This window comes from Nicotiana sylvestris, chromosome 9, assembly GCF_000393655.2.
Source record: "Nicotiana sylvestris chromosome 9, ASM39365v2, whole genome shotgun sequence".
NCBI classification, from domain to species: domain Eukaryota; kingdom Viridiplantae; phylum Streptophyta; class Magnoliopsida; order Solanales; family Solanaceae; genus Nicotiana; species Nicotiana sylvestris.
The window spans coordinates 87,288,004-87,301,036 of record NC_091065.1 but is presented as its reverse complement, the minus strand read 5'-3'; the positions used below and the strand labels follow the sequence as shown (position 1 = coordinate 87,301,036).

Below are 13,033 nucleotides of genomic sequence, written 5' to 3'. Positions count from 1 at the left end.
TTGGTTCATCAATATAAGTAATAGTAATACTGTGTAAATAAAGTAAACGATAAAAAGTAATAAGAGAAAGATTTATAAGAAACTGAAATGCTTTGATAAATTTCATAATTGTTTTGAACATTGGAGCTCTTATTTCAATATAAAAAATGCAGAAAGAAAGTCAACTAGCAGAAAATAAAGATAATGCATGGTGCTTTGTTCAACCTTGCTACCCTGAAGCTTTCTGGGCCCTGGTGGTTCTGATGGACCAATTGTTGAGGCGTGCTCCTCGGCTCACAGCTTGTATAGAAGGGCCTTCCTCCCCCTCCTCCTTGAAAATCACATAATAGTCCATATTATCATTTCTCCAAAAACAAATTCCTCATCGCCGCCAGTGCTTCCTCTTCTTCTGACCCATATATGACATCGGCTGGATGGAAGGTCTGCTCTAAGCGAGGTATCGGATGCTCCAGCGGGTAGTAGGGATTGCACCATGGTGGCAACCAGTGGTTGAACTCCTCCCAAGTGTATTTATATCCCAAACCGAAAGTGGTACCGTGTTTCTTCAACTTGATAGGCTTAGCAATTCCTTGGAGATTCTTGCCAAGTCCCTTGCCAGGTTCGTATCCACACCAATTCAATATACTTTCAATTTTGTTATCCCACCATTTGTCCTTGTCCACGGTGTTGACTCGCTCAATATGATGGTAGGTTTCTCCGCCTATCTTCCTTCTTCCTCCGATTGCTGGGATGGTCTGGCGACTGTATATGGGATTGCTACCGTCACCGTGAATAATTACCTCTTAGTGATTCTACTCAAATTTCACTACTTGATGTAGGGTTGATGCTACAGCCCCAGCGGCATAGATCCAGGGCCTTCCCAATAGCAAGTTGTAAGATGCTGGGACGTCTATCACTTGAAAATCAACGTCTAACCAGGTCGGTCCCATTTGCAGACACAAACTGATTTCCCCAATAGTGGACCTTTGGGATCCATCGAAATCTTTGACATTGATGGCTCCACCCTTGATCTCATGCCGGCTCTTTCCCAATGTTTTGAGAGTCACCAATGGACAAATATTGAGGCTGAACCTCCGTCAATCAGGATTCTGGTGATGAAATAATTTTTGCACTACACAGTGATGTGCAATGCCTTGTTGTGGCTTAGCCCTTCAGGTGGCAGCTCATCTTCGTGGAAAGTGATTTTGTGACTTTCCAATACTTGCCCTACCATGTTTTCCATTTCTCCTCCAGTTATATTGTTGGGCACATAGGCCTCGCTCAGTACCTTCAATAAGGCATTCTTATGTGCGTCGGAGCTTTGTAGCAGAGCCAAGATAAAGATCTGGGCTGGCATTTTGTTCAACTGATCAATGACCGAATACTCTTTGGCTTGTATATTCCTCTAGAGATCATCAGGCCCAGTTTCAGTGACGGTTGGTCGTCCAGAGGCCTACTTACTAGACTCAGCTAGATGTTCCGGAGTATAAACCCTGTCGGTTCTGGTCATACCCTATGTTGCAATTGCTTCTCCAGATTTTGTTTTCTCTTTCCTTCTTGCCTTGGCGGTGTAATCCCACGGTATGGACTCTGGGTGGAACAGTGTTACGACTGTCATGGCCACCGAAATGGGCACCCTTGCTTTGGGAGGTAACACAACAACCTCAAATGATACAGGTGCCTTTGGGGACCCAAACTCGACCTCAATAGGCCCTGGCGTCTTTGCAGAAGAAGGTGCTTCGAACTCAAGTGGTATGAACATGTTCACTTCAGCGTCTCCAGAAGGTTGCATCTGGACCACAATTGGGTTAAGGGTGACTGTTGGTTTCTTTGGATTGTCACCTTCAGCGATCAATCCAATCGACCCTTTGGGCTCCCAATCGTCTTCTATCTCAATCATGTGAACACCTCCACCCTTGTGGTCTGGTAGAGGGTTATTACGGATATTCGAAGTAGGATCCTTTGCCACAATGATCTTGTTGTCAATTAAAGCTTGGATCATATCCTTCATAGAGCGGCACTCATCAATGATATGCCCCTTCATGCTGGAATGGTATGCACAGGTTTTGTTTGGGTTGACCCATTGGGAGGGGTTTTCAGGGTTTATAGCAGGGATAGGGGTGACATAACCAACAACTTTGAGCCTTTTATACAACTGGTCGATAGGTTCAGCAATGGCGGTATACTGTTTGGGGGGTCTGCGGTCGAAGTTTGGTCGGGGTCTAGGGAGATTTTGGCGAGGGGGAGGTGATTGATAGTGGGCTTGTTGGGTGTTATAGGTTTGGTAGACAGGTGCGGGTTGAGAGTATCTGGGCGAAATGGGCTGATATGTGGGAGGTGGAGATGATTGGTAAATAGGCGGTGAAGCTTGGTAAGAGCGCAAGGGTGCTTGGTAATTTGGGGTAGGCTGATATGTGAGTGGAGGTAATGGGTAGGTTTGGTATTTGATTGGGGACTTCGTTCTCTGTGCAACCATCACGGCACTCACATCCCTTTTCTTGGACGTGCCACCAGACTGTAGAGCCTTGTTGGTAGCCTGTAATGATTCAAAGTTTGTGACCATACCACTTTTAATACCTTCCTCGATCCTTTCCCCTAGCTTAATGATGTCGGAAAATTTCTGGCCTTCAATCAACATCAACCTCTCATAATATTGTGGGTCTTGAGCCCGGACGAAAAACCTATTCATTTGTTCTTCTTCTAAAGCCGGCCTGACCTTAGCAGCTTCTGATCTCCAATGAATAGCATACTCGTGGAATGTCTCTGTAGTTTCTTCTTTAGGTTCTGGATGTAGAACACATCTGGTGCATTCTCTGTGTTGAATATGAATCTGTCCATGAACTTGGACACCATACTTACCCAATTCGACCACTTCTTCGGGTCTTGGCTAATGTACCAAGATAGAGCATCCCCTTTCAGGCTTCTCATAAAGAGCTTCATGCGAATCTTTTCATCCTTCCCTACTCCGACCAGCTTGTCACAGTAGGTCCTCAAATGGACTCTTGGATCCCCTGTGCCAATAAACATCTCAAACTTGGGAGGTTTGTACCCCTTGGGCAGTTCGTCATCTGGCTGAATGCAAAGGTCTTCGTAATTCAATCCCTCGATCCCTTTTCTTCCTTCAACACCCTGAACTCGGCTAGTCAGCTTCTTGAGTTTTGCGGCCAGATTCCTGATAAAAGAGTCTTTGTCATCAGACTCAGGTATGCTTGAAATATGTTGAGTATAGTGTGGTATGGTTTCTACATAGATGAGGGTGTTGTGGAGATGATCATTTGTGGAGTTTAGTGGTTTAGGGATGAGCAGTGGGGTGTTGTTTGAAGTGTGGCATGTGTTGCAGTGGTGATGGGGAGCGAATTGGTTTTGTGTTTTCGGGATGTTTTGTGGAGGTGTGGGGTTTTGAGTGTTGGGAAAGTTGACATCTGGGGTGGTGAGGGAAAACAACAAGCTTTCCAAGTTCCAAACTTGGTCGAGTTCTTCCTGAAATTTCAATAACTTCTGTTCGAGATGGGAGGAACTTTCCTTGGAAACCTTAATACCCTGAGGAACCTCTACCCTTTCAACTGAGTTCTCCTTTCTGATGTTGCTCAAATCTTCCATTTTTCCCTTGTTCTTGTTCCTGATAGGACTCAGAGGAGGAGGAGGCAGAGGGCCCTTAGATCTTGTGGAGTATGATGACGATGTCAGAGTGAACGAACTAACCTTTGGGGAGGGGAATAAAACAAAAAATAAAAACAAAGGTAGCAAGCTAGTGCAACTTGTAAGAAAAAGAAGTAGCGATATTTAAACACATAGTGCGAGAATATAATTCGTGTCCTAATTTGGGAGCCTCGTTGTGCCCGAGGTAGGCCTAGCGACAAGTTGATTTGGAGAACTTACAATGCTAAATGCCTCATTTTATTTATAAAAATAAGATGAATCCCAAAACGACACTAAAATAGCAGAAAATAAAATGTCACTAATGGCCATTGGCCTTATTACATTCTTAAAGCAAAAGAAAAGACTCCTAGCTACTTGGTCCCAGAAGGACCTTCTTCAGGTTGAACATTTTCGTTGATCAGATCCTCTAGCTCGCGCAGATTTTCTAGTAAAAATGCCTTCGCCAGGCGTTCTCCTTTGCCTTCCTAAGTGTTTTGACAGTCGGTGACTCTTTTCCTCACTTTCCCTTCCAACTCCAACAGACTGTATTCCAAATATTCCAGATTCTCACTAGCCCTGGTGACTCTCTCTTTCCATTAGTTGATTTGGTTACTTGATGGGAGGCTCCTCCACTAGGTTACCAAGAGTGAGAGTATGTTGACCATACCAAGGTTGGGAACTTTGTCATTCATTTTTGCAAAACAAAAGGGTGAGGCCATACTTCTGACAGACTCGGCTATTAAATATCAACAATTAGCATGAGCAACATTTAGTTCTCCAAATAAATGCACAGACATGGTAGCGTCCGTTTGGGTTTCAAGGGAACCTAGTGGACTTTGGACAAGGCTATCTAAAGAGTCATTATACGGACAACATAACTGACTCGGCTAGGTTTGACAGTGATTCATGCACAATTGAACAGAGTAAGGTTTCTATGGGGTATTAGATCGGTACCCCTGAGCGGACAACTCAAGAGGGAAAGGCACGAAACCGTTGACTGCACCGCTGATCGATTGGTTTTACCGCAAATACGCCTTTGCCAGATTTAGGGGTGATAATATTGGAAGGGCGCACCCACTCATTATAAGCGTTGTTATGGTATTTAGTTTGGCACGAGTGGAATATGATGTTGAATATGCAATTACAAGAATGAAACAAGTTGTCACATATTTGCACGTTCATAAAGTAATGATTACAATAATTGCTCATAATTACAACGGCATTGAAAGAAAGCGGTAAAAGAAAGCATTAAAGAAAAGAAACAAAGAGCCAAGTCAGTCTCATAGCAGAAAAGAGGTAAAGGCATTAAATAAAGGTAACAAAGAAGCAGTGAAGTCACAAGTAACATGAGATGGTAAAAGCCTAAAGAAGTCCCCAACATAGTCGCCATGCTGTCGCGCCCCCTTTCTCTAAAAAGCGAAATCGGGTTCATGACATTTTGGAGGAAAACTCGTTCCCTCTTGGGAATTGGGGTTTTTGAAGAGTCTCCACCTAATGATTAAAGTGCATTAGGACACTAAAGAAGAGTTCGAGCTGGAAAACTAGAGTTCGGGTAAGGGCTAGAAATTATCTCGAGGGGAAGGTATTAGGCACCCCCCAAGATCCACTAGTGTGGTTCCCAGCCATGTTACAATTGTGACTTTAACTAACAAGTAAGCAAATAAAGGCCTCAAATAGAAGGGGATCTACACATAATGTTGCAAGTGAATTGAAAGTTTGAAGAAAGATAAAGAAAACAGAAATCTTAATCGAATAGTCTGGATAGTTAAAAAAGGGGATAACAAGTAAAGGGGTAGGGGTCCTAGGTTTACAAACAATATGGATCATATCAATGCAATAACTAGCAATCACTCCTCAGAAGAGGGGTCGCACGTGGTATTAGCGCACCGGCCATCATGTCCATATCTGCCTTTTCCCACCTCGTTAAGGTATTAAACACGGAATAGTGTCGTTACTTATTGCATGCTATTACTCATCCCGATCCTATCAGTCCCGGAGGCATTTGGAACTACTAGTCCTAAAGGGAGGGAGGTTGGGGCTTTGCAAAGTTTTAAAAGGACAAAATTCTAATGCGACAAACAAAACACACAAGCAAGTAGGGGGAAACAAATAGCAGTTTAAGGGCTCAAACAGGCCTCCTCACTTAAAGGAGCAAATTATTTAGCATGAATTCAAATACTGGTTATAGTCTGAATTAAATTTAAAGCGTTAGGACATGCTGCTTCATCACATATTTCTCAGATGAGGAGTCTGAATTAGGCCTTGTCTGGTTGCAGTTTATTAAAACTGACACAGTTAAACAATTACCTACTGCTTACCTAGGTGGAAGTATATTGATTTTAAAGAAGTGTTATTGATTTTAGAACCAATTAAATTCTGCAGATATTAAACAAACATTATTATTGATTTTAGATAAAATAGACGAATCAAATTCAGACGACTGCTCTTATAGGCATGATTTCTAAGCGTTATTGATTTTAAAACGATTATGAAAGTGCAGGAGTCCTATAGACATGGTATTTAGGATGCATTTTGTTATTTTTTAACCTATAAGTATTTGCCTAATGACTTTTGAATATGCAGAAATGCAGAAACAAAACTATAGTCATGATTTCTATATGCAGAAACTTATAGGCATGGTTTCTAATGCAGTAATGAAACAACTTATAGGCAAGATTTCTACGTGTAATGCATGACTTATAGGCAGGATTTCTAAATGCATACGTGCATAAACTTATACATGATTTCTATATGCAGAAACTTATAGGCATGGTTTCTAATGCAGTAATGAAATAACTTATAGGCAAGAGTACTATATGATATGCATAAATGCATAATTTGTAAGTAGTAATCCCTATGAGCATGCTGTCTACCCATATCCTTTTTCACTAGAACCTCATAGTTATTACAAATTATTACAGACCCAAATGAATAAAAAAAGTACATCAGAACTTCCAGCTGCAACCAAACAGCCTAATTCAGACTCAAGGTCTAGCAATATGGGATGAACCAACTTCCAGGATCCATTTTCCAAAAAACCTTTCTCTTATTTGGGATGTGTCCAAGTTTCCGAGAGTCTCAAAGGGACTCAGGGCGGTGCGTACACCCCAAACACACTGCAGAATTAGATTATAGTGCAATGTGGAAGAGTCAGCCCTCAAATGTCCAAGTTCAAAGGGAGCTCAGGGTCCCAAAGCATGGCTCATAAGAGGGGGACAGAACATAGAATCTAAGAGTAAGTATATGTGCATAGAGGGGGATTAGGGAAGGCCATGGCAGGCTGGTGGTCATGCCCCAGCAATTTAAGAGTGCTGGCACACCCATAACCAGCCTGTCAGCCAAAATTGGGAATTAGGATCCATTGAGGATTAGGTTTGGACTAGGCAGTAATTTGGATATTGCCAGGCCATGAACCTTAACTCAAACACATAGAAGGGAATAGGGGTAGGGATTCATAACAGAAAATAGATGCAAGGAAAGAACACACATAGTTAACATTAATCATGCACAACAAAGTAAACAGGATTCCAGAAAACTGTAAATAAACACATAGGGGTGAGGCAGGAAAGCTAAATTAGAACATACCAGTTTCAGGGAAAACAAACAAATAAAAGTAGTCTTGCAAATGCCAAGTTGCAAGCAAAAGTTCCAAGAGATCCCAGAAAAGAGCAGAATGTTGTAAGAGTATTGAACTCAAAGTAATAAAGTGTGTAAGTAAGTTGAAAGTATTGATCTAAAAGTTCGAGGTATTGAACTCGAAGTTGTCTTAAAAGTATTGAATTGGAAGTGTGTTAAAAGTTCGGAAGGGTAGTCCCTTTTATAGTGCAGATAAGCAAGTATGAAAGGTAAGAAAATAACTTGCAATCAATCACATAGAATTTCCCTTCAGTTAAGGGATTTGATTTCAAACGGGTAGAAGACATTTAAGGAAAGAAATTTTGATTAAAACCTTTTCAAAGTAGCACAAAAGGGGTAAATACATAGAAGTTTATTTAAGGAAAAGCTCAGTGGTACACGGCTTGGGAAAAATAAGTAAAGAGAATCAATCAAACAGCCAGGGAAATCAAAGTTACAGGTTTAATCTCGAACGAACCAAGTCAGGAAAGGTAAAGAAGGTTCAATTAGAGAGAATCAGTAACAATCAGTCAGGACTCATTAAAAAGAATTCAAAATCAATCAATTAGTCGATAAAAACCTTTTGAAAGAAGAGTTCTCATATATAAAAGCATACAAATATGTGATTCAAGAAGTTTATTTAGAAGAGAGTTTAATCAAAGAAAGGTTCAGAATCATAAGCAAGAAAGGTTGCAAGTCCCGTTTGTAGACTCACAATGAGTCTGAGAGTCCAGGGTCCCAAATTGGAACCCTAATTCAAACACAAAAATCAAAATTGCCAAAGGAAACCCTGAATACTGGGGTTTCACGATGAATCAGACAATAAAGATGAAAAGGCAAGCCACTCGATAGAGGCTTAGAAGTCTTTTCCAAAGACTTATGAGAAACAAACAGACACGATACACAGTTAAGAGCATGGAGAACACGTTTTGAGAAAAAAAAAAACTCAGAACTTAAACCAGTTCAGAAGAAAACGTGATACAAACTTAGGCAAAAATAGATGAATCATGCTTAGTAAGAACACAAACATAGTCTAGTAAAGCCAACAACATCAAAGAACTCACAGTAAACACATATAGTAGAAGAGTAAGGAAAACATAACACGGATTAACATGTGAGTACATGAATAACAATAAAAGTAGAAGAATCTTGTATAATAGAAAGGAAACAAGAGAGCAAACTCAAGCATAGTAGAAAAGAAAGCATACGAGTATAACATAGGTAAAGACACATGAAGAAAGAACAGAAAGAATCGGAAAGATATTTGAAGAAACTTTTCCAGAAACCCTAAAATTGAAATTGAGCGATTTTGAAAAAGAAATTTGGGGGAAAACCTTTTAAAATGTCAAGTAAAGCCCAGACATATCACAGATCTAAGAAAAAATAGGCGAGTACAGAACCTCAGACGGCTTAGAGTTGCAGAGAAAACCCTAGAAATGAGAAAGGTCTTGAGGAAAGTCATATCCTGAGTCAAAAAGACTCATATTGCTTGAACATGCCGGGGTAATGGCCGGAGAAGCCATAAATCTACAGATTTGAGAAGGATCTGAAGGAGAACCATCGAGGTCAGGTCTCGAAGCTTCGAACAACCATGGTTTACTGATGGAGGGGAGTGAGTACCAACCATCCATGGCCTAAGAAGCCGTGGATTCTGGTGGAGTGGTGGTTGAAGAGGGGTAGAAGGACGTTATGGTTTCAGAGAGTTTGAGAGACGAGAGATTTCAAAGGCGGCTAAGAGATGGGAAATGAGGGATTAAGGTAGTCGTTTGGGGTTAAAAAAGGTAAGGGTGTTTTATGGCCGTTGATCAAAATGATCAACGGCTTGGATCAATAGTAGGAACCGGGCGGGTCATTTGGAATTGGGTCGTGGGTGGGGTCCAAATGGAATTGGGCTGGTTTAATTAAGTCAACTTAAGGGCTACAATTGAAATGTAATGGGTCTGTTATTGAAATAAAAATGGGGCTAAATATTAAATAGCCAATTTTCTTTTTTATTTTATAAAAATAGTGAAGATGATTTTAAAAAGAAAATTAAAAGTACTGAAACAATTAATAGTATATAAATATTGATTTAAAAATACTGGACCCAATTTTACAATTATAAAATGCTATTAACCTTAAAGTAGGCTATAATTGCAATTATATGCAATTAGTCTTTTAAATACCAAATAAATTTGTAAAAATATACAAAAATCACCTTAACTATATTTTAGTATAAATATGGGAATAAAATAAATTATTTACTAAAATTGATGATTTTTGAAGTAATTATTGGTCTTTATACTTCTAAAATAGATAATAAATTGATTTTAAAATCTTAAAAATTAGGAAAAAAATACTAAAACTCTTGGGCATGCTTATATATGTTTGTATATGCTATTTTAAAAGTATTTTGTATATAAAAATACATAGGGAAAAATTGGGTATCAACACCACATCACTAGCGTCACACATGAGCTCAAAAGGTAATCTCCAATCTGGTGCGGTGATAGTATGAGTAGCATTCAACTTGAACTTGAAAAATTTGAATGCCTTCATACAATCTTCATTGAAATGGAACTTTGCATCCTTCTCCAAAAGTTTACACAAAGGGTTCACCACTTTGGAACAATCCTTGATGAATCCACGATAGAACTCCGCATGACCCAAGAACCTCCTCACTCCCTTCACGTATGTAGGGGGAGTTTGGATATCACCACAATTTCGGCCTTGTCGACCTAAATACCATGCTTTGAAATTTTGTGGCTGAGGACAATGCCTTCCTCGACAATGAAGTGACATTTCTCCCAATTCAACACCTAAATTTTCTCCCCACATCTAGCTAAGACCCTATCCAAATTTTTCAAGCAATCATCAAAAGAATTCCCAACCACGGATAAATCATCCATGAAGACTTCAAGAATATCCTCCACCATGTCGGTGAAAATAGCGATCATACATCGTTGAAATTTTTTCGGTGCATTACACAAGCCAAATGGCATCCGCAAGAATGCAAAAGTACCGTACGGACAAGTGAAGGAAGTCTTTTCTTGATCTTTTGGAACAATGAGAATTTGATTGTAGCTGGAATACTCGTCGAGAAAACAATAGAAAGCACGTCCGGCTAACCTATCGAGCATTTGATCAAGAAAGGAAAGTGGAAAATGATCTTTTCTTGTAACTTTGTTGAGCTTGCGATAATCCATACACACCCTCCAGCCGGTCAGCATTCTTGTAGGAATCAACTCATTCTTTTCATTGGTAACCACAGTCATGCCCCATTTCTTTGGGACAAATTACATAGGAGAAGTCCATGAACTCTTGAAAATGGGGTAAGTAACCCCGACATCCAACAATTTGATTATCTCCTTCTTGACCACCTCTTGTATTGCTTCATTTAGCCTTCTTTGATGTTCAACGGAAGGTTTGGCACCCTCCTCCAAAATAATTTTGTACATGCCAAAGGTGGGGCTTATGCCCCGGATATCTACCAATGTCCATCCGGTTGCTCTTTTCCTCCTTTGTAGCACCTCCAATGTGGACTCTACCTGCAGGGTAGTCAAACAAGAAGAAAGAATAACTGGTAAAGTAGACGAAGGGCCAAGGAATTCATACCTGAGATGTGGAGGAAATGTCTTTAACTCCAAAGTGGGAGGCTCCTCGATTGAGAGCTTTGTTGGAGGAGTCTTCCGGTTTTCAAGATCCAGGGATATCTTGCGAGGCTCATAAGTGTATGACCCCATTCATTGCAATGCATTCACAGACTCCACATAGCCTTCTTTCTCATCCTCATCATCAAGGTTGAGCAAAATGACTTCCAAATTATCCTCAACATTCATTGTGGCACTAGAATCATCAATAATCACATCGGTCACCAAATCCAAGAACGAACAAACTTCATTGCTATTCGGTTGCATCACAGATTTGCACACATGGAAGACCACCTTTTCATCACTCACCCGGAAGGTTAGCTCACTGGCATACACATCAACAAGAGCCTTCCCCGTAGCAAGGAATGGTATACCCAAAATATTAAGCACCTCATAGTCAACTTCGCAATCAAGAATCACAAAATCCGCCGGGGGGATGAACTTATCAACACGAACCAACACATCATCGATAATACCCAAAGGTCTCTTCATTATACGATCCACCATTTTCAACCTCATGGATGTGGGTCTTGGTTTACCAATACTTAAAGTTTTGAACACATAGTAGGGCATCAAGTTGATACTCACCCCTAGATCACATAAAACTTTGGCAAAATCGGCGCTCCCAATAGTGCAAGGGATTGTGAAAGCGCCCAGATCTTCCAATTTTGAAGCCATTGAGTTCACAATAGCACTTACTTGATGTGTAATCTTGATGGTGTCACAAATCATTGATCTTTTCTTTGTCACCAAGTCCTTCATGAAATTGGCATAACTCGGCATCTGCTCTAAAGCCTCAACCAATGGTACATTGATAGACAAACTCTTCATCATGTCAATAAACTTTTTTAATTGGTTCTCGCTATTTTTCTTAGCAAGACTTTGAGGGTATTGAGGAGGAGTCCTTGGCATTGGTGCCTTAGCTTTTGGCACTACCGGTTCCGGCATGTCAATTACGTGTTCCCTAGACGGGTTCACTTCTTGTTGCGTCTACTCCACATTTTCATCAATATCAATTCTCACTTATTCATTAGATTGAACCACATTTCTTGGATTTCATTTTCTTGAACCACTACACCATCATCCACAACTCTTCTTTGATTTGAGATGGTTGCATCTCTACCTTTTTCACTTCTTGTAGTCACGGCCATAGCATGTCCGGTGTTGTTCCCTCCCTTTGGGTTCACCACAGTATCACTTGGTAGTGCCCCCTTAGGATGAGTGTTCAAAGTTTGCGAGATTTATCCTAATTGAACTTCCAAATTGCGAATAGAAGTGTTGTGAGAGGCTAGTTGAGCATCAGACTCGACATTCTTCTCTATCATCTATTTAAACATGTTCTCAATTCTACCCATCTCGTTGTTGGAAGAGATCGGACCTTGACAAGGATAGGGAGGTGGAGTGCTTATTTGTTGAAATATCGGGGGCCTTTGAAAACCCGACCCCTAATTCCCTTGGTTATTATTGTTCCACCCTAATTACCTTGATTATTGCCTCCCCAATTTCATTGGTTACCTTGATTATTCCAATTGTCTTGATTATTTTACCACTACTCCAATTGCCTTGGTAGCCTTGGTTGTTCAAATATCCTTGATTTCCTTGTGACTGCCATTGTTGTTGATTTTGTCCTTGAGCATTGTTTCTTTGGCCTTGATAATTGTTGACATATTGCACTTCTTCTTGTTGCTCATTAAATAAATAACCTTGGTCATACCCACTATCATCTTGCATGAATTGTTCTGGATGGCTTTGCATTTGTTGACCTTTTTTCCGTCTGTTGTTCATCACCATATTCACACCTTCCATCGCATTCACTTGTTTCAGCCCTTGAACTTGTCAACTCGGCAATAGCTTGCCCATAATAATGTAGTTCCCGGTGTAGGTGAATGACATTTAGGTCACCTTGAGGGATATTGGCTCTACTTTTCCATGCCTATGAGGTATCTGCCAACTCATCCAAAAATTAACAAGCTTCGGCATAAGGCATGTTCATGAAGTTCCCACCGGCGAGTTTATTTACCACATATTGATTTGTTGTGTTGATCCCCTTGTAGAAGGTTTGTTGGATCATGGACTCGGTCATATCATTATTTGGGAACTCTTTAACCATGGTACAATATCTTTCTCATATCTCATGCAATGGCTCATTGGGCTCTTGCTTGAACGCAAGA

General features: G+C 40.5%; 1 protein-coding gene across 1 annotated transcript; it reads right to left on the bottom strand.

Annotated features, from left to right (window-relative positions):
- Window positions 1-10,955: 10,955 nt before the first annotated feature.
- LOC104234351 (uncharacterized) lies at window positions 10,956-12,668 on the bottom strand. The gene is made up of 2 exons (XM_009787903.2): window positions 12,345-12,668; window positions 10,956-11,852 (listed from the first exon to the last, which is right to left on the bottom strand). Exons 1-2 carry the CDS (start codon window positions 12,666-12,668, stop codon window positions 10,956-10,958), a joined length of 1,221 nt encoding a protein of 406 aa, XP_009786205.2.
- Between the last annotated feature and the right edge of the window lie 365 nt (window positions 12,669-13,033).

Bases quoted from the DNA above. Each gene is read 5' to 3' on its own strand.
- LOC104234351 (XM_009787903.2), bottom strand. From the start codon at position 12,668: ATGGAAGGTGTGAATATGGTGATGAACAACAGACGGAAAAAAGGTCAA. The intron at 11,853-12,344 runs GTAATTAGGGTG...AATGTGGAGTAG, and splicing joins TTGGGGAGGCAATAATCAAG to ACGCAACAAGAAGTGAACCC.